Source organism: Melanerpes formicivorus, unplaced genomic scaffold, assembly GCF_026170545.1.
Source record: "Melanerpes formicivorus ecotype bairdi unplaced genomic scaffold, bMelFor1.0.p_v2 SCAF_54, whole genome shotgun sequence".
Classification (NCBI taxonomy): Eukaryota; Metazoa; Chordata; class Aves; order Piciformes; family Picidae; genus Melanerpes; species Melanerpes formicivorus.
The window spans coordinates 227,615-252,810 of record NW_027142406.1 but is presented as its reverse complement, the minus strand read 5'-3'; the positions used below and the strand labels follow the sequence as shown (position 1 = coordinate 252,810).

General features: G+C 39.2%; 1 protein-coding gene across 4 annotated transcripts in view; it reads right to left on the bottom strand.

Annotated features, from left to right (window-relative positions):
* Window positions 1-14,593, bottom strand: part of ATXN7L1 (ataxin 7 like 1) — a 137,154-nt gene extending 122,561 nt beyond the window's left edge. For 3 of the 4 annotated variants that reach the window (XM_068160874.1, XM_068160877.1, XM_068160876.1), the window contains exons 1-2: window positions 13,918-13,983; window positions 13,749-13,817 (exon numbers count right to left, since the gene is read on the bottom strand). In XM_068160874.1, the coding sequence (XP_068016975.1) occupies window positions 13,749-13,767 (19 nt within the window). In that variant the 5' untranslated portion in view covers window positions 13,768-13,817; window positions 13,918-13,983. Of the gene's footprint in view, window positions 1-13,748; window positions 13,818-13,917; window positions 13,984-14,328 lie in introns of those variants that run through there. The other variant, XM_068160882.1, reaches the window with a different exon arrangement.
* Window positions 14,594-25,196: the final 10,603 nt, after the last annotated feature.

Here is a 25,196-nt window from a genome sequence, read left to right as displayed (position 1 = left end):
ATGTGCTGCCCAGAGAGATGGTTGAGTCACCAACCCTGGATGTGCGTGAAGGTGGTTCAGATGTGGTGCTTGGGGATATTGTTTAGGGGTGAACCTTGCAGAGTAGGGTTGTTGGTTAAGCTTGGTGATCCTGAGGGTCTTTTCCAACCTGAATGTTTCTATGATTCTCTTTCACAAACTACCTGCAAGGCTTGGTATCATTCACACCCACCGTGTTGTGAGCTATAAGAGTAGTTGAAGAAAACTTACGTCAAGCACTGAATGTACAAAGACTATTACAAGCACTGTACACACAGGTCGCCATAATTTCAAGACCCAAAACTTATTTTGTTCCCATTTATCCTTTTATTTCTTCATTGCCATGTATGCAGTTTCTTAGTATATTTACCCAAAGTTCTCCAAGTATACTAAAAAGTCAAAAATAAAAGCATGAATACAAATTGGAACTGCAAAACTTTATGATAGTGTAAAAACCAATCAAATAAACAAAACCCTGAGAGACCCTGAAGAGAAAATCTGAAGGCTTTTTTTCTATCTTTTAGTCAGAAACTTTGCAAGACAATGTGTATAATTTTTTGGGATGACTAACATGGATAATATACAGGGACAGGCAGAAAGTTGCTTAAGAAAGGCAGTTGAGGTAAGGGATAAAGCCTTTCAAGTCAAAGGATCAGCTCAATCCTCCTTGTTTGAGAAAACAACTCTTTCCTGCAGCATTCTACGCTTCTTGTCTCCTGACTTACACAGATGTTTAGATCTACTTAAAGAGATGTGAAAACTTGAGATTAACTTCTTAACTACTGAGTCTGCATCATGAATGGCAGCCATTCCATGTAACACCTCAAAAACATTCAGTCCTGCTTTCTTGGAAAAGTGCTGCATCATAAAGCATGCCTGCCTGTACCACGAGGGCAGCAACAAACATGCTTTCCCTTGCAAGACAAGCAGAAGCCACACTAAGCCCAAGCTCTGAGGATACACTCCCCTGTGCAGCACAACAACCAGGGCCCAGTCCACAATAACTTAATCCTAGGGCCTTGGCTCTGGAATCAGGAACCAGAGGTCAGTATCAGTGAGTGACAGATCACATAGGCATATCATCTGCTTGTGATACACTGCAAAGAACGGAACTACTGAGCTAGAAACCAACAAGCAAACTACTTTCATATCCATCCTGCAATGTGATAGATATGGTCAAAGAATAAAAAGCATCCTGCTGCTATAGCTACTCTTCGTTTACTCTGGAGAAAAGGCAATATTCTCTGTATTTCTCAATACTGCCTTCTTCAAGGCTTTGAACTTTCTCAAAAGTGCATTATGGATTCAAGCTCAGGGTTGTCAGAGAGCTGCCAGCAGTCTTCTCTCCAGTCATCTACCAAAAGAATCTTTCATTTGAGAACCTGGCTCAGATGCTGGCCTGGCAGATGCTGAATGGCATCAATTTACTCTCTCAGTACTGCTCATTATTCTCATCCCATTATTTCTGATACCGAGGACTCTACCCTCTCACACACTGACACAGTATTTTTTGCCCTTTTTGCTTCTACCCTTGATGTTTCTTGCCTCTATTTCCCACAACTAGGTCCAACTTCACCAGTCCTGAACCCTTACTTATATAAAACATCAATTTCCTTCACTTTATTCTTGTCTGTCCTAGAATTTGCAAGCAAAAGGAAAGCAATCTGGAAATGAGGTTACTGCACATTTTGTCTTTTTCCTGCTGCTGACTAAGCTGTGACATTCCATTCAGTTGAGCTGAACCCACACCTGCAATTTCCGCTTTTTTTCCTCCTACTTTTCTCTCACTCCTCAAACCTTTTTCTTTTGTATTCATTTCTTTCTCCGCAATAGAATAATGCAAATATTTATTCCAAAAGAAATCCAGAAAACATAAGAAGGGTTTCAAGTTCTCTCTTCCCACTCTTCCTCAGAGCTCTCCTTTCTTCTTCATACCATACATATGGAACATCTGTCCTACTCTCCACTTGTCTTGCTCACATCACCCCAGACCTCAAATCTCCTTTCTCCTCTTGCTCTGGTAGAACAGCAGGATAGCTAATCAGTCTTTCTTATGTCTGGAAGTCTACTTCTGAGCCCTTGCTTCTCTAGCTACACTACTTCTTCTTCTAAGCTCATTATGAACTGTTTGATAACAAACTACACTTCCAATTTGTCTCTAACTTCAGCCTGAATTTCCTTCAGCTGTTGCTTGCACTACACTGAAACCACTTTCATTAAAATGTCCAAAAACCTTTTAATATTGCAACATAAAAATAAGTTAGCAATTTCCATCATCCATAACCCTTGTATGTTCTTCATAAAAAATTAAATGTGTTTTTCTCCTTTTGAAGCAGTCATTCTCCTTTTCTGACCTCCATCACTCTAACCTGTCCTGCTTTAGAGGATACTCTGAGGCTCCTTATTCCTCCTTTGTCTTATACGGCTCCATTGAGCTACACATTTTGTCCGTTCTGTGTGAAGTTTGTACACAGATCCCAAGGTGACAGGTCTCAAATACAGCAGATTTATGCCCGAGCAAAAAATCTTAGTCTTTCTGATACCACTTATCACTGAGTAGCTGTCAGCTTCAGCTAAATACAGGTAGAACAGAACTTACATCTTGTGGCAATGGTGGCAGTAAGTGGTGTGAGCAATCTGGCAGTATAGGCCTAGAGCCTGACATGGTGGTAGGCCATGCTCAGCATAAGCGCAGAAGTAACTAGCAGCTTAGCAAAACAGTGCTGTGGAAGCAGCATGTAACTAAAGCAGGGCACTGGTAGCTATAAACACAGAGTTATCTGGGAATAACAGGACGCGCACCTTCATCAACAGCCTCGTGTGTCATTAATAGTTTGACCAATAATCTATAATAGTACGATGTGTGGTCACTCATGGGGAACCAATGAAGCTATGCCAACGGTGCTCTCAGAGTCTATATAAGTTGTAGAAGTTCCCTTAATACGCACTATACTATACTCACTATACTTGTACAACACTCGTACAATAAAGGAACAATACTAGATCACATTGGTCATCTACATTGACTCCATTCTCCGTCACTGACATCTGGCACCCAAACTCATGACGGGATCCTCGGACTACGATGCTGCTTGACTCATCATAAGAGGTACGTTCCAAGAGATATGGGAAGCCGGTCGAATCAGCACTGCCCCGGTGCTGAAAAAATAAGCAGCGTGTGCTCAGAAAAGGAAGTGAATCTCACCAGGATCCGGTCAGTGATGGGGGAGGAGCATAGGGGAAACACTCTGCAAAAAAAAAAGAGGCTGTGCTAAACACCCTCCAAACTATCCTCTCTCTGAGAGATATTACTTACGATTCTGGGATTTTAAAATGGCTATTAGCCTGGACCCGGAATCATGATTTTATCCCCACAGCAACCAAAGCTTTTACTTCCGAAGCATGAGACAAAACTGGAGCCCAGCTATGGGATGAGGTGCTAAATACTTAAAAAGAAGCTTTTTGCTATAGCACTGTGTGGCACATTGTCACATACACTGCAATCTATGATAAAAATAAAAAAGGTTAAAATAATAAAAAAGCAAAAAATTAAAACTAAAATAAAAACAAAAAAAAGGAAAAAAATATTAAAAAATTAGAGTTAAAACAACAACAACAGAAGATTAACAAATAAAGTAAATTTTTTTAAAATTAAAAATTATTAAAATAAAAAATAGCAATAAAATAAAAAAATTAAAATTACAAAATTAGATTAAAATAAAAAAAAAATTAAATTTTAAAATTATAGACAAAAAAGAAATTACAAAAAAATACATTTAATGGCATAAAAAACAGAATTAAAACTTAGATTATAAAATAAAGAATAAAAAATTAAAAATAATTAATTGAAAAAAAAGTAATTTATAAAAATTAAAAATTGTGAAATAAAAAATATAAAAATAAAATAAAAATAAGAAATTAAAAATAATGGAAAATAAAAAATTAAAGTTAAAATTGAATTAAAAAAGAAAAATAAAACCAACACAGTAAAAAATAAAAACATATTAAATAAATTAGATTAAAAAATACAAATTTAAAAAATTAAAATTGACATAAAAATAAAAACTTAAAAATAGATAAACAGACAAAATTTAAAAAATAAGAAAAAATTAAAAATTAAAATAAAAAAATAAAATTAAACATTTTTAAAAATTAAAATAAATTAATTAGAACAAAAAATTCAAATTAAAAAATAACAGAATAAAAATAATATAATTCAGAAAGAAAAGAAGTTTAAAAAATATATGAAGAAAAAGGAAAAAAAAGAAAAAAAAGGATGATGTATATTTTATAGCTAAAGGTTTTTAGTGACACCAGCAAGAAATAAGTAACACATGTCAACTGCAATCGTCGCAATAAACAACAGCAGAAGAATCAAGAATATGAAAGAACAGCATTTCCCACAAAACCATCTGAATCAGGACTGAATATTACAACTGCTTGATTGTTGTGCAATTAGAGAAAATGTTCATATGGATTTATATGTTACCTCACCAGTTTGCCATAATTTTACACACTTAGAGGGAAAAATCATTATAACACATTGACTTCTCTCTTGATCTGACCATGCTGGCTATATCATTTTTTCCTGTCTTGTTCCTTAGGATAAAGTCTTCTCTAAATATCTTCAGAGTTAATGGTTTGTCCAGGTCTTCGCCTCACATGTGTTACTAAAATTTTCTTCTATTTCATTTTGACAAACATTATCCTGCTTGTTCACACTGTTTCAAAAGTTGTTTTTTTCTATACTATCATAAGGATCTACCAATATTCTTTCTATATCCTACTATATGTAGTCCTCTGACTTTTAAACACTGGGAACAACTCATCTTTCCAGGCTCCTCTGTCATACCTACATGCTATGGTCTACAACCTACTCGCTACCACACCATTTGCTCACATTTCTAGGTGGTTCTTGATGTCAACATTCATTTACAGAAGTTTTAACAACCAGTCTGTGTTTTCATTCAAGCCATTCTGTTACAAAACTCACTGCCCTCTGAGCATCACCTTAAAGCTTTCCTCACCGCAGTTCTAAGAAAGCCACTTTAGTTTAGGCTAAAGTCTACCACTTATCATTTGGAAGAATTAAGTACTTTTGTCAATATTAAAATTCCTGCTATGCCACATATTAAAAAAATAGTTCTCTGAAGCAAAACAATTTCACAACACACACGCCCTTCCTCCCTGTGTTCATACCCTGCACACTGACAACTAGTCTCTGATGTAGCTGCTAAGCATTAGGATCATGCCAGTAACAATATGCCTCCCTAATCGTGGCAGTAATAGATTAATTATTTGTAGTCATCCAGATTATTGTACTCTGTCTCCTTTATTAGCCCCAAACAGACAAGGTTTTGGCTCTGACAGTGGTTGTTGTAATGGCATGGGTCCAACAAACTTTCCAGATTTAAATCATCAGCAGTATCCTGTCTTGTAACTAAGAGCATCTTAAAAAATAACTGGATATGTTAACTACCACCTGATAATTGATCTAATCTGGACAATTGCAAGTGGTTGGCCTAAAGGCCACCTGAGAACAGAATATCTATCAGAGATTCCAAGATGAACATCCTTGATGATTTACACTTCTGTAGATCTCTGCTTCCATTCTGACCATTTCAGCTTAGAGTAATGACAAGCTGAAGTGACTTTATTCTGCTACTGGGGAGGTCCAGCATTATTCTATTTTTTCTTGCCAGAGATAACACTTTCAATCCAACAAACTTGGCAAGAACTATTACTTATATGATGTTAGCAGTGTTCAATCCAAACCTAACTTCAAATTCCCAGTCTCTGCTTGACCCCTACGTCTAGCCCCCAGCAGCACGAAGAGAAAGAATGACTGGACAGAAAACATCGAACACTGCATTAGACGGAAGTATAAACCAAACAAAGAGAAGAGAACAGCAAAGATCACCACACAGAATCAAACCCTATGAACTCTTGCCCTTTGCCAATCATTCTTAGGTCTTGATGTTACTTCATCATTCACACCTCTGTCTCTTCCCTTGAACACCTACTCCAAGTGAATGGAAAAGGAAGCAAGTCTAACCTCCTTGTGTACTGTGTGCAGCTCTGTCACAATACAACTGCTTCAGATGATTCAGAAGGGGCCTGGGGACTAAATGAAACTGCACTGCATGTACATTAGTACCAACAATTGTTCAGAACTTTTGTTTTCAAATTCTTTGCTACTTCTGACTGATGCTCCTACTCCTCTCAGCAAACTCCACTTCTTTTTTGCCAAAGACTACATATTTTACAAATGCATGCACACAGAAACCAAAAAGCAGGAAGACCAAATAAATCCATATTCTAATTGTTGTCAAGAATACAGATAAATAGGAAGACGTGTGGGGCTTATGGACTGTATTATTAATACAACTTAGTAAAATATGAAAATAAATTGCTGAATAATAGCACATTTCAGAAGTATGGAAGAAGTTTCTATTTCTATTGAGTACAAGATGAAGGGCAATCAGAAAGCCCACTTCATCAGCATCAGTTCCTTTCAAACATAACTTTTAATATGCCATACAAGAGAAGTTATGACAAAACAAATCCCTTAAAATCAACAACATTCAACCACAGAAAAGGATACAAAAGCAGAAAAACAGAAAAATGATGCATGCTTTTCCTCTGCTCCACACTGGTCTCAAGGAACTGTGTGGGATTTCATTTCCAGTTTAAGTCAGCTTAGACAGCTGCAAAGTATCTCATCCAGCAAGAGAACCATGAAAGACTTCTTGCCACGAGTTGCTGAGACCTCTGTCAAATGCACTTACTGCATCACAACAGCATTCACCACAGGTTTTTTGGCATGTAAATTACTTAAAGACATCAGCTTCCCCTAGCATCTTGCACCATTAACTCCTCAATCAACTTTTTCGAGGACAAACTGAGCAATTTCTGCACCAAGTTGAACTTGGAAGACAGATTCACTAACCTCATCCATGTTCATACAAACTGAAAATCTTTCCTGCTTGTTATGCCAAAATTCTTCTCAATAACAAGTTGTCATGGAATTTATACAGTTTTATGGTGGAGTTAACTCTCTAAGAAATACTCATAAAGATACACTATTTTTACAGAAGGTGATCTTTTTTAATAATGTATGCAGCATTATAAATATTAACTTTCACCGGGGCTACCAGAAACTTAGAATTTCTGCCTACAGGACTTCTGTGATCTTCAACTTGAAGAAAATGTTATTTGAAACATGTTTGCCACAGGATTTTTCATGGTTGCTCATACACCTCAGACTTGGTTAAATGGCCAGCATTTATTGCCTCAAATTTAAAACAAAACCTAATAATGTCCTAATTTTTAATTAACTAGAACAAAGGGACCATTTCAAGAAAAATCACTCAATTTCACAATTCTTGTGTAGTCTTTTTTTTATACAGGGAAACTTACATTTCATCTATAAGCAATTAAATGTACAGAGGTAAATCAACAAGAAAACTCACACGTTTTCATATCTCAATCAGAATTAGAATAATTCATTTCACTTTCTCTGGTGATAACAGGGCTTGGGGTACACTCTACTTAACATACCATTTCCCTCTTTCTCAAGTCTAGTTATAAACTACAAGTAGAAGGAATGTCAGAGACAGATTATTAGTGACAGTGGTGTCTGATCATAGAAAAATCACACATGGTTTCCCCCACTAGTCACCAATAGAGGTATCTTAAACTACAGGAGATCTAACATCTTCAGAACAACTGTTGCACAAATACTGGGAGAAATACCACTTGAACTCCATCAAGATATGTGCCACTAGAGTTTTTAAATAAGCAATTTATAGAACAACAGTTTTGGATATATATTCAAAAACATCCAAATCCTGATTCAAAATGGAATATCTGATTAGACAGCCTTATTATTACTCCAATTTTTTATCAAGTGTGTGGGTTGATGAACTGAAGGTTTCAGAAAATAAGTATGTAATTTTAAGGACAAACTACAACTCTGACTAAATTTCTGGACACTATCACACATAATGTTTCATTCCTCCATTAGATAAGGTGATAGCCATAACCAGGAGCTACACCAACCCCTTGCAGAAGCTATCCATGGGGGAAAAAAAAAAAATTTTGAAATGTTGTAGTCAGATATCACATATTGAACTGATCAGGCATTTGAACACCAGAATGCACACCAGTATTCAATCCCACTGTCCTTTCACATGCTAAATAAAAACCCCACGGGGACCTTTGCTCACTAATTTTATTTCCAGCATAAAGATCAAAACAGTAACAAAAAGTTTCTCTTGATAACAGCCAGTTTTATACCCTGCCAACTCTCAGTTCTTTCACTTGTCAAGCTTCTGTTGTGTACTACACCTGTTTAAGAACCAGTATCTCTGGAATATCTTATTAGCTTACAGGAAGGAGAAAGAAAATGATACAACATTTACTCCTCTCTTTTGCCCACTACAAAAGCAAAACCAAACACCAGCTAACATGGACCAAGTTCAATAACCGCACCTCTTTATTTTACAGTATGTGTTTTAAATTTTGTTATAATCTTCTTCCCCTCACACCCTTTCCAACATTCCCTACCATCACAAAAAGGTAAAAGATGAAGGTGGCTAAGAAAAACAAGAATGTTTCACAGAATTACAGAATGTTAGGGGCTGGAAGGGGCCTCAAGAGATCATTGAGTCCAACACTCCCTGCCAGAGCAGGATCACCTAGACCAAATCACACAGGAATGCATCCAAGTGGGTCTTGAATATCTCCAGAGAGGGAGACTCCACAACGCCCCTGGGCAGCCTGTTCCAGTGTTCCGTCACCCTCACAGTGAAAAAAATTTTCATGTTTCCATGGAATTTCCTATGCCTCAACTTCCACCCATTGCCCCTTGTCCTGTCATTGGGCATCAACAAGAGATAAACAGCACCATCAGCAAGCCACTAATAATGAAAACAAACAAACAATTAAAAAAAAAAATCAACTCCAATCCCTATGCTTACATTAACCAGCTGGTTTTGTCTTCTCTCCTTTCACAATCTCCTCATCAATAATTTCATGAAAAGCAAGAGAAAGAACTAAGCTAGGGGGTTTTACCTTATAGAAGTATGCCCTACCCAACCTACTTAAGATCTTCATTTTCCATGAAGGATGGCAAAATCATCAAGACATTTTTCTGAAGAATAAAAAACAAATGCTGAGAGCGAAACTAGTAAACATCTCTTTAATTTTGTTCTGATGTTGTCAAAGGATTTACCAAAAAAGTTTTCCATCAGATTATTTATGTGGGATGTCAAAACAGGAAAAATACATCGGAAATAGCTATCCAATAGGTTTAAACTCCAGCCTACATGTGTAGTTGTGACATAAAATTGTCAAGTTTGAGGCTTCGTAACAATGACAGAGTCTCTAATTTTAATATAACAGAGTAGATTTTTTTATGTAAGAAACTTAACACTGTACAACAACTCAGTATGGTTAGTGAAAATGCTATCCAAGACAAAACGTACACTTCATCAGATGGAAACCTCAATAATAAACCCACTGAACTGAGCAGCTGAAGCTGACTACCCAGATACCTATCTAAATCCCACAGGTCATATTAACCCTGCTGTGGTACACGAAGACACATAGGTCATGTTTTCGTCCTTTACAGCCTGCGCCTACCTAGAAATACAGCACTTAATGCTTACACATTTACTAAACTGACTATTTAGTATGCATGCATGTATATAAAACCAAAGCATTCACATTCTTCTATTGTGTTCTTAAATATTTTATAAAGGAAACTTATGCCTCAAAAATTAATCTAAAATCAGTCTTAGGCAATGAATGAAAATAAGAGATTACAGTATCTCTCTCAGGCAGTTACTGTGACTTTTTACAGGACACAAACTGTCAAATAAATATAGACTCTTGTTGCTATGCATGCTATCTTCAAGAAAAATCTCCAATTCTTTGAATATACCACTCAACGTTTTAAAAGTCAATATAAACTCTAAATATTTCTCCAATTCTGATAACATCTTTTTTAGCTAAGCTGGTTGGTTGGTAGTGATCTGTCAGATAAGTTACACAATACTATTTCTGTTTCCTGATTAGATAAGCAGATGAGTTTTGGGTTTTCTTCTCACACAAACATTTATGCATTTTTTTTTTCCTTTTCTGTGAACACTTGCAAATTGGTAATCCCTTCTCCACAAATCTATATGCTCGTAAAAGTCAAGCACGGACATTTTGCATTTGCTAAAGGACCACATAGAGTAAGCATTAACATGCAAAAAGCAATTCTGTTGACAAAACTGAGCAAATATTCAGGAAGTTTCTCTCCCTCTATGCTGCCTACATATACACTGTACAATAAGGCAAAGCAGTCAGCAATATTTCTACGTCTTTACTTCTGCCCTACATATGGGGCACAGGGAACACCTGGCCTCAGTGCATCTCTTGCATTACAGAAATTACCAGCATAGCCAGCCTGTGACCCATCTGCTGAGGTAGGTGCTAGTAAGTATCAAGGCAGATACTTGGCAGATTCTCCCCACTACCACCCAGGAATGCTGTCTCCCAGTTCCTCACATGGGTCAATAGGAGGAAGAGCAGCCTATCAGTCTAAACACATATAGAACAAACACAACCCAAAGGAGGCAGCAGTGAGGGATGAAGCAAGCTGTAGGCACTTTTTGACATAGTTTTTTTTCTACAAAACCAACACTTTGTGGTCTGGAGACCACCACCCTCCCACCCCTTCCCTCCACCACATTCTCCACACACAGTTTCAGTAATCTAAAAAGGCTCCTTGCTTAACTGTTTAAAAGGGAACAGCCATGTAAATCTGGTCATATCAATTACCAGTTGACAAAATATAGAAAAATACTACAAGAAGTAAAATAGGTCAAACTTTTTACTATCAAACAGGACAGTAACTTTTGGTACTGTCCATCCATCCATCATCCCCTAGTTACCTTATACAAGTCTGATTTTTCTAAGACCCCACTTATAATCTCATGGCACTACAAATGACACATGAAGCCCTATTCAAACAGATGAAATTGCAAAGAAAAATGGGTTTGGTTTGGTGTTAAGACCTACCTCCACCACAAGCCTTATTTATGAACAAAACAGACAAAAATTCAATGTGTCACATGACAGCTGTGTGCAAGATCAGAATTAGCACACAAGAATCCCTGCAAGTACATGAGCAATATTTTGTGCAGACCAGTCTAACACTTGAAATTTTCCCCCACCTCTCTTAGTAAGGATAGTGAGGCTCAAGGAAGACTTAGAGTAAGTGCTCAAACACACAGATGGTTGTGGTGAAAACATCTGTATTAGAAGACAGTTTAAGTGAATACGGTAGAAATATTTCAACACATACTAATTTATTCAAACTTTGTAGAAGCTCTTTCTAAGTCATCTAAAGCAAGCTACTACTTGGAAGCAATAAAATTCTCCAAGGTTTTCCTTTCCTCAGTAACAGTCAGGTTTGTTTTTTTAAACTGTATTGCAGTGTAAGTACTATAAAAGCTACTAAGTGTTTCACACTTGTCACCATCATGATGTCCACAATGAAATTATGCTTAGTTTGAAAAGACTTTTTCTGGACAATAGTAGTAGTAAATAGAGCTCCTCTGATGGAGTCTCTAACCTCCCCCAAAACAAACAATGAGAGAATATAGCTTATAATCTAAACTGAATTTTCTAAGAAACAACTTGCATATTAGTCATGACTAAGAAATAGGAACATGCTTCCATCTTTATGCATCAAGTAAGCATATAAGAATTTGTATTCAAGGACTTCTAGGCATACAACATGTATCTCAACAAATTAAGCTCCTTATCAAGGCCATGCTCCAGTAGCAAGATTTTTGTTTGATTGGTTTTGAATCAAACATATGTTCAACATTACTGAGAGATACATAAACTGGTTTGAGCCTTGAACCTTTTGCCTAGATACATACTACCTGAAAATCTCAGTTCTGTCTCTAATTATTTTTGCACTGGCAAAATAGAGAGGTTTGGGCATGTAAGTATCAACACAGGAACACAATCAAGCGTGACATCTTTATAATGGTCTTCTGAATGGGACATTTTATGGCATTCTAAGCGATGTGTACTTTTTATAGTTTATCACACAAATCTATGTCACTGATTAATTAATTCTTGTTTGGTAAAGCAAAACATTCTGTTAAGCTGTCAAGATGCTCAAAGTTAAACATATGTGTAATGACAACTACAATGTAATGAGAACACACATTGTGACAGTACAGGTAATAGTGGGATTCCTCTCAGCTTTAGTGAGGTCACACTGAAGTTTCACCATAATGAGACTGTTCATTATGAACTGCCTTCACAAGAAATATTTGGGTATGTACACTGCTTTCCTAAGAGAAAAGAAATGAACAGCTACAGTGAAGTACAAACAAAACCATTTCACTAGTGGCACTCAGTGTTACCCCAGCATGACCCTAACAATGCATTTCACAGACTAAACACGTGAGCTTGATTTGCCTATGCTCAAAGCTCAAGTTTCTCTTCTCACAACTGACAGAACTGCGTCAGGTACAGTGTATAAGCAAATACCATTAGCCTGGAATTCATCTGTTCATACTTATAGTACCAGAAAACCCTGTGGCCCAAATCACAGAATCACCAAGGTTGGAAGAGACCTCAAAGATCATCAAGTCCAACCTGTCACCACAGAGCTCATGACTAAACCATGGCACCAAATGCCACGTCCAATCCCCTCTTGAACACCTCCAGGGACTCCACCACCTCCCTGGGCAGCCCATTCCAATGGCCAACAACTCAGTGGAGAACTTTCTCCTCACCTCAAGCCTAAACTTCCCCTGGCACAGCTTGAGACTGTGTCCTCTTGTTCTGGTGCTGGTTGCCTGAGAACAGACCCTCCTGGCTACAACCCCCCCCTTCAGGTAGTTGTATTGAAATTGAGACTTCAATAAAGTCTCCCCTGAGCCTCCTCTTCTCCAGGCTAAACAATCCCAGCTCCCTCAGCCTCAGGGCTTGTGCTCGAGGCCTCTCACCAGCCTCGCTGCCCTTCTCTGGACACGTTTAAGTCTCGATGTCCTTCTTAAACTAAGGGGCCCAGAACTGGACACAGCACTCAAGGTGTGGCCTAACCAGTGCAGAGTACAGGGGCACAACGACTTCCCTGCTCCTGCTGGCCACACTGTTCTTGATGCAGGCCAGGATAAATGACCTATTATATTTGGTTTGCATAGCTTGCATGGTTTAGCCTAACATAAAATATCAGATGTTCACTGAATGAAAGAATATGACTTTAGCTGAAGTAAATGAACTCAAAGATCATGACTTAGGATTCCTCCCTGTGAATGAATGTTCTTCACTATAGGTGTTATAGATAATATAGTATTTGAAGTTGATGAAGAAGGTCTCTGTACTTATCTTCACAAAGAAGCAAGTGAAACATTGCACCAAGGGACAGGTCCTCGAAAAAAATGCAATATGGCCACTGATGTGTAGCTGTCTTTTGCTTTAAAATCACCTTATCTTCTACCACATCTGTCAGTTGCACACATACACCTGTTATAATCGGACTTCAAAAGAAGTTGACACAGTGACTGTAATCTGTGTGTATCCAACCCTGAAACATTCGTCAAGGCAAAGAGATCCACACAGCATTAGACTACCCTGTCAAGGCCAAAGCACAGTCATATCCAGCCACCAAGAGACAAGATAGGTGGAGAGGTGTACCAGCACTATCCACTTACCTTCTTTATTAAGCCTCATAACCTCCCTGTTTTTTCCACCCTCCTTTCCAGTCTCTTCTAGATCCACACCTGCAGAAGAGAAGCAGAGTCAGGAAACATCGAGGGCCCAGAGGTGTGCATTTATTGTTCAGCAAGGGGAGAGAGGTGAGGAGGTGAGCAGTGTTTCTACTTGCAACAGCAGAAGCACAATGGTCAGAGCATCTGCCAGAGAGCTGAACGCCCGGGCCCCCGCAGCAGCTCCCTCCAGGCCCCCGCGCAGCATTCTTCGGCCCCTCTGCGCCGCGCATCCGCCCCCTTCCCCCACCGCGGCGCCGGCCCAGCGGTGGAGCCCGCGCTGCGGGGCAGCAGCACGGCGCGGCGTGCGCCAGCGCCTCCCGCACACATGGCACCGGGGGGCTCGGCGCGTCAGCTGTGCGCCCGGAGGGGCGGCACCTCCCGTCGAGCGGCTCGACCCCGGGAGGCGCGAGGGGGTGGGGAACCACGGCCCTGCCGGGCCCCCGACCCCTGGCCCCGCCGCCCGTGCGTGCGCTCCGGGGGAGGGGAACGGCGTGCCGAGCCGCGAGCCGGTCCCTGCCCTTACTGTGCGGGGGGGGCGGCGCCGTGCGCGTGCGGGGGGGCGGCCTCCCGCACCCAGGCGGCCCAGGGCTGGCCCAGGAACGCCTCGGGACTGGGCACGGGCCGCTCCAGGGCCGCCATGGCGCCGCGCCTGCTCCTGCCTCCTTGTTGCTTTTCCCGTTTCCTTCGGCGGCGGCGAGCGAGCGAGCGAGACACGGGATTCGAGAACGCCGCACGTCATCCTCGGGACGTTCCGCCGCCCACACGGGGGTAGTGTCAGCCCCTGCTCCCTATCAGATCGGGCTCCCCGCCGCCCAGCGCGCATGCCCGCTCCCCCCGCGCCTGCGCGTTGCGCCCCGTGACGCCGCCAGCAGCCGGGCCTGCCGCGCGTCCGGAGCCGGGCTCCGGATCCGTTGCGATGGGGCGCTTTCCGTCTCGGTTTGGCCTGGACCGGCTCGGCTCGACCAGGCCCGGCGCAGTGGAGGCGCCACCGCGCGCAGCGGAGCGGCACCGGCGGCCGGAGAGCCTCATCGGGAAAGGCAGCCGCTGGGTTTGCGCACCCTGGGGTTACACGCCCCGCGTCTCGCAGCGCCCCGCAGTAAGTCCTCGGGACTCACTTTCGGTAATAGCGGTACGGGCCGCTCGGCCCGGAAACGGCCCTAGGCTGCGGTGTCAGGGCGCCCTCCTCTCCCTGACTGCTTCCAGCTGCGCTCCTGTGGATCACCTATATCCACAGACGTTTTGTTGTCCAAATACTGCCTGATCTGTGTCTGAGCACAGGCTTAGTCTGTTTGCAAATGATTCTCTTTTTTTGTTTTGTGTTCTAGGCTATGATTCAGCGGCTCTGGACTCACAGGAGGTCCCGCTCCTCTCATAATACCAAGGCTTTCATCTTGCTATACACAACTTAGGGGTTGTACATGCTTTTCATTTAATTTTAAGACTCTCGGTTTTTGTTTATTTTGGTAAAAATAGAAAATAACACTACAATGAGTATTTGCATGCTACCTGTTTTGGGTGAAAATAGAAAATATAATGAGTATTTGCATGCTGCCTATTTTGGGTAACCAGTTACTGCAAAAGCCTCCAGCTCACACAAATGAAGTCAAACATAAGCACCACTGGTGAAGGACTTGGTTTCATTTAGGCAACCTCACTTGACCCCACATACAGCATCTTTTATACATCTAGACAGCCGTAGCAGGTGTACTGCCAGTTGAAGTTTATGGTTCAACAGACACTTCCTTGGAGTGGTGGTGTGGGCTTTACATAGTCCCGTCCTACCTTTCTTCCCAGTCACCTGTTTAAGGCCCTTTGTCACCATTCAGTTTTTACTATTTCAAATTGTGTGGGACAGCTCTGAAGCATAGCATGGAGTTAATGTAGACACAAGTGAAAACAGCATTTAAGGCCTGCTCAAGGGTTGGAGCAGTGGACAGAGGAGCAGGACAGGAGTTGTTGAAGTCAGCACTGCTGCCTGCAGAAAGGTACATGCTACTACAGTCTGTGGTTGAACTAAGGAAATTGCTTACAAGCTTATTAAGACTTCACAGTGTTAAAATGGATAAAGGTTTGGGGCAAAGGACAAACATCCTTTTCACACTCTCAACGGATGCAGTATTAAATACAGATAGTGTTCATACTCCACCTCTTCCAAAAAGCAGCTGGAAAATACAAGTTTCATCCTAAATACCTGGAGGTAAGTGGGAGCTTTTATGCTGAAGGATTTGTCCAGAGTGCCTCCAGTCATGTAACATTAGCTACGTGGAACTACAGGAACACGAAACAAGCAGAAGGCTCACTAAGGTGTACCTCAGGAGGCAAACAGTCAATTGCAGGAAGCTTACTAGCAACCACTCTGAAGTAGGCATAAGATGTGTGACCTTAGATACCCTATACATGGGATTTCCAGAATCAGGAAGGGTAGTCATGGTAAAATACAATGGTATAAGACCTATCTTGTAAGTACAGTTCTAGCCACCAGTTTAAATAAATACTCCTACAAAATAGTGTGTAAAGGGTTATCAGAATGATCAGAGGAGTTGCCTGTCTGTCATATGAGAAGAGCTTGACTTAGTCTAGCAAATTTCAGCAGGGAATTGATGTGACTGATACATTTAATTATAAAGACACCTAATCATCCATGAGGAAGAAAAAATAAAGAATGGATATAAACTGCTTATGCTGAGGTTGAAAGCTCTTTTCACCTGTATGTAAAACTCTTTTTGGTCAGGAATAGCATGATGGAATTCTTCAGGAAAAATTATAAATGGCATGAAGTTAATAGTCAACCATGTTTGGCACCTGTGCTCAAATTCACTGCAAGATACAAAAGTCTTGCCAGCAGCCAAATAGTCTCATAATTAAAGAAGTTAACACTTCACAGCTTATACTATAACACTTCTGTAATTACCCAAGATGTATCTGGAGAGAAGATACAAAAGAAAGACATGTGAGCACCTAGGGTATCCCCATCAATGAAAATTAATGTAGGGTTTCAGGCAAGTATATGTGGATGAAAATCTAACTAGTTATTAATCACCTCTATAGGATAGAGAATCAATAAAGCAATCCCTAACCACGTAACTGAAGGAAAGCTTTTCTACAAGCTGCACAAAAACATAAATAAACTTTCCAAATTTAACGTGGCAGTAATCTGCATGCTGCTTACCATTCTGCAGAACTACAGTCTAGGCTCTCACAGAAATAGACTACAGGAAGGAAAGCTAGTATGAAATCAAAGATGTACCAGTTCCTTCCTAAAAACAAACAATCCAGTGATTTGCAGTTTTACAGAATGGTTTTCAAAGATTTCCCAAAGGATTTCCTCCTCCCTTCTGTATGTATTCAAGAACAGCATTGTTGTTAAACAAATGGGTCCACAATCAACAGAAGAGATATGTCTGACTTTCCATTGATCAGCATCCTTTGTTTGGAAAGTTCAAGTTCTGCTTTCCTCTTGACCTGTACCAGGGAATGAACTCCCTACCCTCAGCGAACTACAGGGCTGTAGTTGTAGGATGCGAGTCCTGAAGCTGCAGAAAATTAGCCTCTTTTCTGTGCCAGGGATCCTCCCCAAGAACACCACTATCACTTCAGATTGGAGCCAAATCAGAGTAGCGTGTGTGGCATGGACAACTGCACTATACTCTAGAGCCCTTTAGTGAAATAGGAAGAGAGCTTGTCCAACGTTGTGGAAGTTTTTCCTGTGCTTTGGAATATACATAGCTTACTGTTGTGAATGAAAACTTGGGCTGCGGCTTTACTGTAGCAATAGCATTCAGATGATTTCTTTACATTTCCTGGCATCCGCCTTCCTCTTTCAAATTTTTTATATTAATGGATCCAAAAGGGTGGAGAAGAAGGGTGGAGAAGAAAAAAAAAAAAAAAAAAAAAAAAAAAGGAGGGAAAGGCACAAACATGATCACAGATGACTTGTTTCCATAGGAAGTGTGTAAAGAACCCTGTATATGAAAGCATCCTTCGTTTCTTTCCCACCTGCTCACCAATACAGAAATTAAATTGTTCTATACCTTGAACATGTCACTCTGTCAGTCCAGAAAGGTACATTTTTCCCTCCCCAGTCCCTCTGGATCTTGTTTTATGTCAACTGCCAAGTAGAGGTTTCCTTTTACTCTGTGGTTTTTCAGAATTGAATATAATGCAGCCTTGGTTACAACTTCTAAATACTACATGGAATTTAAAAAGTAAACTATAAGCAAGTTAATATGTAGCAAGATAAGCACAAAACCTTTAATCTTGTTAATCCAGGTCTTTTAATAAGATGATCTCCAAATGCAAGTTTTCTGCTAAGTAATCAGGAGATATAAATCATATGTTCTTATATCTACTTACTGGAATTATAGTTAAAGACTTGGGTTTTAACTTGACAGCAAAAGTTGCAACATTTAAACGAGATCCAAAACTCTGTATCTCTCTTTGGCTCACATGGAGATTAGTCCAGCATTTATATAATTCTCAGGTTCTGATGTTAAGAGAGAACAAACTAAACAAGCAGTTCTCAAATATGGTTATCAGGAGCATCAAGGAACATCATCTGTAGTCACCATGTACAAGTAAATAATGACATGATTCCATTTCAGCTCCACTGTCAAGACACTGAGAAACTATAATGAATTTGCTGAAGGTGCATCTGTAGTCATAGCAGCAAAAATTTGTTGCACTGTGCTTTACATCATATATACCTGGCTATATGTGCACCAGATGGCTTTAAATGGGCTACAAAAGTATTACAAAAAACTAGCTGTGTGAAGCTTCAGTATTATACCAGAATTAGAAACACATGATGTTCTTCTGACAAGATCATTATGATTGAGACAGTTTGGCAAGAGACTCTTTAGTACTTCTCAGGATCCCATTTTGCAATGGATTTACTACAATGGTGGTTTATCTTATGTAGCAGAAATTATTACATAGCAGTTTTATGATAAGCCAAGGTATCTACTTCGGTGGGAATGGAACAGTAAATGACTGTCTTAAAAGACTGTCTTAAAAGACAGGTGGTGATGGAGTTTGCATAAGAAAAGCAGCAACAAGCTATCTGGCTGTCAGTCACAGAAATACAAAAATTTCAATCCTCTTCCAGGATTTTGAGTAGTGTAAAACTAATGTATATGTTGACTTGTGTGCAAATTATTTTTATAGTGGATTTTTATACTCTTGCTAATTTTAACCTGTGGCTTATCCTTCTGTAGTCCCTTTTTCCACAGCAGATAAATGAGGCTACCTCTGCATCTCAGGGGAAAAGTTACTGGAGAAGTTCATATTGAGTAGATGCAAAACCTACCAGATACATACTTCTGACTTCCTAACTTTCTCTGACTTTCTCTGGTGAAATTGATTCTGAAAAACTATTTTTTTTTTTTTAATTAACTTACAGTGTAGCATCCTAATCTGCTATATGATAGAGTAGCTAAATTCATTAAACATAACAGATACTTCAAAAGTCCTGCATCTATGCATACAGGATGGTCATTTAAATAGCTCAGCACTTAACAACACAAATATTAAAGCCACTATGAGCCTTAGAGCCACATTGGCCAGAAATTTGGTCCCTGTACTATTTCTTATCTCTTTGTAATTTCAGAAGGTGTCTAAAACAGCATGTCAGTGCCATCATAAAAGATGAGCCAGAAAACTGTTAAATAGACACTTGTAGTAGAGGAATCTATTTTAATGTCCTCTGAAATAACAAGAAAAAGAAGTCTAAATTAAGCCTTTGGTTCCATCTTGGCCAAAGAAGCCAGCACTTAAAAAAGAAACAGAAAAATGGAGAACTGCAAAATAGTTATAGTCTAAATATACTGACATTGCACTGTCCTGCAGCTAATCTATCCTACTTTTCAAGGGGACAATTTCTCTTGCCTACTGTATTACCACAGCTGGAGTGTTTCCAATACCAAACTAGTAACAGTAACCATCAGTGTATCATAGGACTGCTTTGTGTAGTGTAGACATGCATCTTCACTGCATGTGGGGACTTACCAGTTGCTTGTAAGTAGCAAAACAGTTTCATTCTTTTTTTTCTGCAACAGTTTCAGGTTTATCCAGGAGCTGAGAGTTCATTTCAGACATACAACTGTCAAAAGATTTCAGAACCTCAAGGTGTGATTAGAGCCCGTTTTTGAAAGCAGAGAGGCCAGGTCCTCCCTGCTACTGATGGATTTAGGGCCCAAATATAACCTCCGAAGGCACCATAGTTTGATCCTTACTCAAAACTCTTCTCTGGAGGTCCTTAAATTTTCAGAGTCAGGCTGAAGTAAAATTGAATATCTCCCAAATACCGAAGGACAGCCCATCCAGTCTGAAATATGAAAAAACAATAGAACAAACCAGTTACTAAACACAAACTCCTCTTCCTCCTTGTGTGAAACTGAAATTTTATTGTACATGTACTAAATCTGAGCACCTTGATTTTTACTTGAACTCATATTTGCATTGAAGGACTCTATCACAATCTGGTAATATGATGCTTGATTTTCCTTTTGTGCTAAGAACTTTATCTCTTAGTATTGCAGCTACTAGTGACTTCAAAATCTATTAGAGTTGTAGCCTGTGATACAGAAAAGCTACAAAGTCAGAATGCTTTAGGCATAGTGAACTGAAAAATCTCACAGAAGATTATCTGTTTAAGCATATTTTGCCTGTCACTTGTCAATGGCAAGAGGTGCCGACTCTTATCTTTACAGGAACAGTGGATAATTTTTTCCTGTGCCCTCACACATAATCGTAATTGGTGCAGTCAAATCTAATAGTAGAAGATGTGGCATTTTACTGAACTATGTATTCATGTCACAGTAGAGCTGAGCACCATTAAATACTTCTAAAGTTGTTCTTAACTGATGGAGCAAAATACATCATGATGTTATAAACAACTGCAAATCTGAAGTTAGAAGTCATATGTAAACAGAGTGAGTTATAGTGGTGAAAAGACTTAACAACAGTCCCTTGACAGACACAGCATTTAAAACCAGTACAATACAAATCCCCTTGAAGTGGACAGATAAGCCTGTATTGGAATGGTCTTGTTTTGAGAACTCATGGGTACACAGAGTCATGAACAAGTGTATTCTGGGCTTAAAGACCATCACTAGGTCTTGGAAATGCTCATATGAGGGTGAATACCTCCATTCAGGGCTTAATATTTTTGCCTGTGGAAATTCTTACCTCAGCTGACAAAACCTCTTCAGTCTGTCTTTGTCAATCTGAATCTTAATGTAGCCAACTGTTCTGTTCAGTTATCACTGGTATAAGAGTCTAAGAGCTTGCTGTATCAGCCATGGGATAATTTGTCCTAGATTTTGCAAAATTTCCTGCACTCATTTTTAAAACAACAGCAGATGATTATGGCACATATCACAGGTATAATTGTCTTAATCAGTTCCAATAGATGTTTTTAAAACATTTCCATATTAAAAACCCTTAGTTACTTCAGGACTGGTGAAATACTATCCTTCCTATTGTCTTCTGCCCTCAGTGTATCCTCTGGGTACTTCTAACAGGCAGTATTTCCCTTTCTTGCTGCTTCTTGGTCTTCAACTGCCTGTATCACCTATCTCACTGCTCCAGCTAGTTTGTTGGGCTGCCTCTCTAATGACTGCCCCTACAGCTATCTAGACATTACCAAGGCTTCAAAAGAATCATACAGCAAAAATACATATTCCATCAAATTAGAAACATGTCTGGAAAGATGGTTGAACATTAATAAGAAGTTCCATTGATATGCCATGTCAATGTTAAGTAATGATTATGTTACTGTCATTTTACTTTCCTCCTGTCCTCTCAATCATGACAACTTGGGATCAAACAATCAGAAGTGTGGACCTGTAACATGCCTGTTATTCTCAAAGAACACAAGCTGACCTGAGCACACTATAGAAATTATTGGAGTGGCAAAAGGTAAACAACAGTACACATGTGATCTTGAGTGATTCATTTTTATCCATCCCTTGCTGTCAGCACAAATAGCTAAACATCAATGAGATGATAGAAGTTTTTCATCTTTTCTACCCATTTGCTTCCCTCTTCTGGTTACCTAAGTAGCAGGAGTCAACAGTTGTTAGTGAGGTAAGATACAGAATCTTATACATCTTCTTGTTCCTCAGGAATTTTGGAATTAATGTCTCCGTCTCTCCAAGAGACCCTAATACCCTGAATGTAAATTTTGAAAGAGGAATTTCTCCAAATAAGTATAGCTTAAATGCTGAATTCCATACATGTTTTGGGCTTTTTTGGGTGCACATTGCATACATGCTTTAAAAGATTTCTTTTTTTATGGTTGCTATGGTAAAAAGCAGCTCCCAGTCCTCTTACTTAAAACACGTGAACTGCAATTAACTGTTTAATGTTGTAACATACAACAGCTCTAGTAACACCTTAACAGCTTTGAGCATGATACTTCATCATCTCAGCAGATGGTGATTTTTGGCATTCTGTGTTTTCAGTTTATTCTCCTTTATAATTGTCTTCATTATATCTTTTGACAAATGCTCTGGAATAACTTAATGGCAGTTTTATTATGCTGAGCTATCCCTCATATCTTTCTGTATTTTTATTAAAGAAGACAAATACATGAAAAAGGTGTTTTTACATATATTTAAAAAAAAAAACCATCTTGGTCTGAACAAGAGGATTGTTTGTTTCTGTATTAAAAAAAAAAAAAAAAAAAGTTACCATCCTTGCATTTCTTCTCCAGTAGAGGAACAGCAAAATTATTCTAACAGATGGCATGTTTACTGACTGTTTCTTTATACATGTATAAAGTACAAGTATATTTCATATACTTTACACATTGAAGAGCAGAAGGTTTGCTGTTTCATGGATGAAGAGTATTTTCCTCATGATCCCACACATCCAATCCCACAAAAAACACAACCAACTTGCAGAGAGGGAAAAGGTGGAATGCAAATACTTATCCTTGTTTTCTCCCTGGCTAGGGTTATCTGGTCCTTTCAGATGCCAGCAGAATGAATGCAAGATGACGATAAGCTTATCTCTTTGTCAGAGATGCTAATACCACCATCTAAACTAATACTCGGAGGCCTTTGTTAGAGCAGCACAAGTCATACACAGAAGACAGTATCAAAGAGCCCACATCCATGAATGAGCACATCTGCACGTTTGCTGTGTATTGTATAGAAGTAACCAAACAAAAGTCTGAGGGATTTGAAAACTGGAGTCAAATGTAGTGAACTCAGCTCAGAAATGTTTAGAATACTAAGAAGTGATATATAAAATTTCATGTATAAATTACAATTCCTGTATTAGTCATAGTTATTATATCCCAAATCTCACACATTTCCTCATCTCTCCGCCCTCCCTTTGCTTGCAAGCAATTTTATTAAACAGAACAAAATGCCAGAGAAAAAGTTTAATTAATTATCATTTTACAAATACTCCACAATATTTATTCAAATGATTGGCAAATTTCAGGAAGTTCATCCATCCCTGAAAGAGAAGTTTTATAAACAAATCTGGCAACAAATTTATTTTAACAGCAGTAGCCCTGATAACCTGTCAAGATATAGTTTGCTTCTGACACTCGATTAAATTATTTTTGCTTAAGAATAGAAAGTCATGTGCTGCAAACAACCCATTTAGTTGGGACATGGTGACTGCCCCTCTGGTATTTCACAGAGCATTTAATTCAGCAGAAAATGCTAATACTATAATGTTTAGCATATTTATTATTTTTTTAACAGAAAAAGAAAAGGCTAAATTTCTGTAATCACAAAACAGCAACCATGCTAGAGGTTTAAGTGTTTGTAAAATCCATTTATAGTCCCTTCTGCAACCTGGACCATCATTAGTCCACATCCACTGGACACAAAAGAAGAGAGTGGCTTAAGCTGCAGTTCCACAGGCACTGCCTTGCCTAGATCCCTTATTTCCTGGCAGTTTGTTCCTGGCTGCATTATCCACTTGCTCAGTTCCTATCCAGCACCAATACAAGGATCCAGTTCTCTCTGTGGCAACACCAGCAGGTTTGTGGTCACATTAGCCTGGAATAGCCCAAACTGAGATGAAAGATTTGAGTGGACTATACATCTTAGCCTGGTTTTGTGAAAAAAAAAAAAAAAAAAAATTTAAAAAATGTTTGGGCTCTGAAAAATGGTTTATACAAGACAACAGTCTTAGAGGTTTGCAAAAGTAAAATGGCTAAAATCCACTGCCTGCCATTGGCATAAATTGATCAGTGCTGCTGTTCGACATGTATGGACATCATCTTTTCTTGCATTAAAACTGGCCATCCAACTGAACTGCTGGGTGTGAGAAGATTTTAGGGTGTCCATCTCTGGAATCTGAAAGAGAGGCAAGTCATCTCACTGCTGCCTCTTAGCTTGGGAAAAAAAAAACTTGTTAATCTATGTCTTGGCTTCAAAAAGCTACACATCTTGGGGTGAAGGCTCAGCCAGCGCAAGTGTTGGTAGAACTACGATGGTTTGTACTAGCTGATAAAATGTACATCCTTCCTGCCACTTTCCCAGCTCCTTCAAACCTAGAAGGCTGAGCTTTCTCTCCATGCTGGATCCAGCTCTAGGCAGGCATGCAGCTTCATAAGTATGGCAGTTAAAATACCAATAATAGGCTGGGTTTATGATAAATCTATCTGACAGGTGTCCCCATGGATTAAGAGGTATGGGGGAATAGCAGAATTTGCTGCCAGCTCCTTGGTACTTATTTCTGGAAGCTGTTAGCTTAGGGTTTTGTTGTTGAGATGATAAGAGTGAGCTTTATAAAGTCATATAACTTTATCACTACTATTGTGAGTTGTTTTATTACCTAAATAGTTCCTCATTTGGGGGAACTTGTTACACATATTTTGTAGAATATTTAAAATCAGTGTTTAAAATAAAAGGGAATAAAAAAATCCCCTGTAAGAATTTATCTTTGATGCTGTGAAATAATTAATTTTTATAATATAGGCAAATAAATTTAGCAAACTCTTGCTTAATTTGGATTCATGCTATTTAAAATAAAATGGAAGTGGTGAGTGCCTCAAATATTCTAGCCCTTCTCAGATGGAAAATAATGTTCTTTTACATTATTGAGTCTGATTCCTTCTGTGATTTTTTCCTTTTCTTTACATGGTTAGCAGATGGAAATAGTGGGAAAGTCACAACCACAAGCAATAACACAGCAATGAACTCAGAGGTACTGGTGGAACATTTAAGTAATTTTAAGTGTGTGTATATATATATATATATATATATGTACATTTCTGGTTTGAAAATCTGGAGTGTGTTTACAGCTGGAAGATTTGATTTCTTAATTAGTTTTGGTTTGAAGTTGCTTTTGAAAATTAACCACTGGTTTGAATCTGTTCCAGATAGGCAATGACTGAAAATTGTAATCTGGCACGTGTTTGGCAGC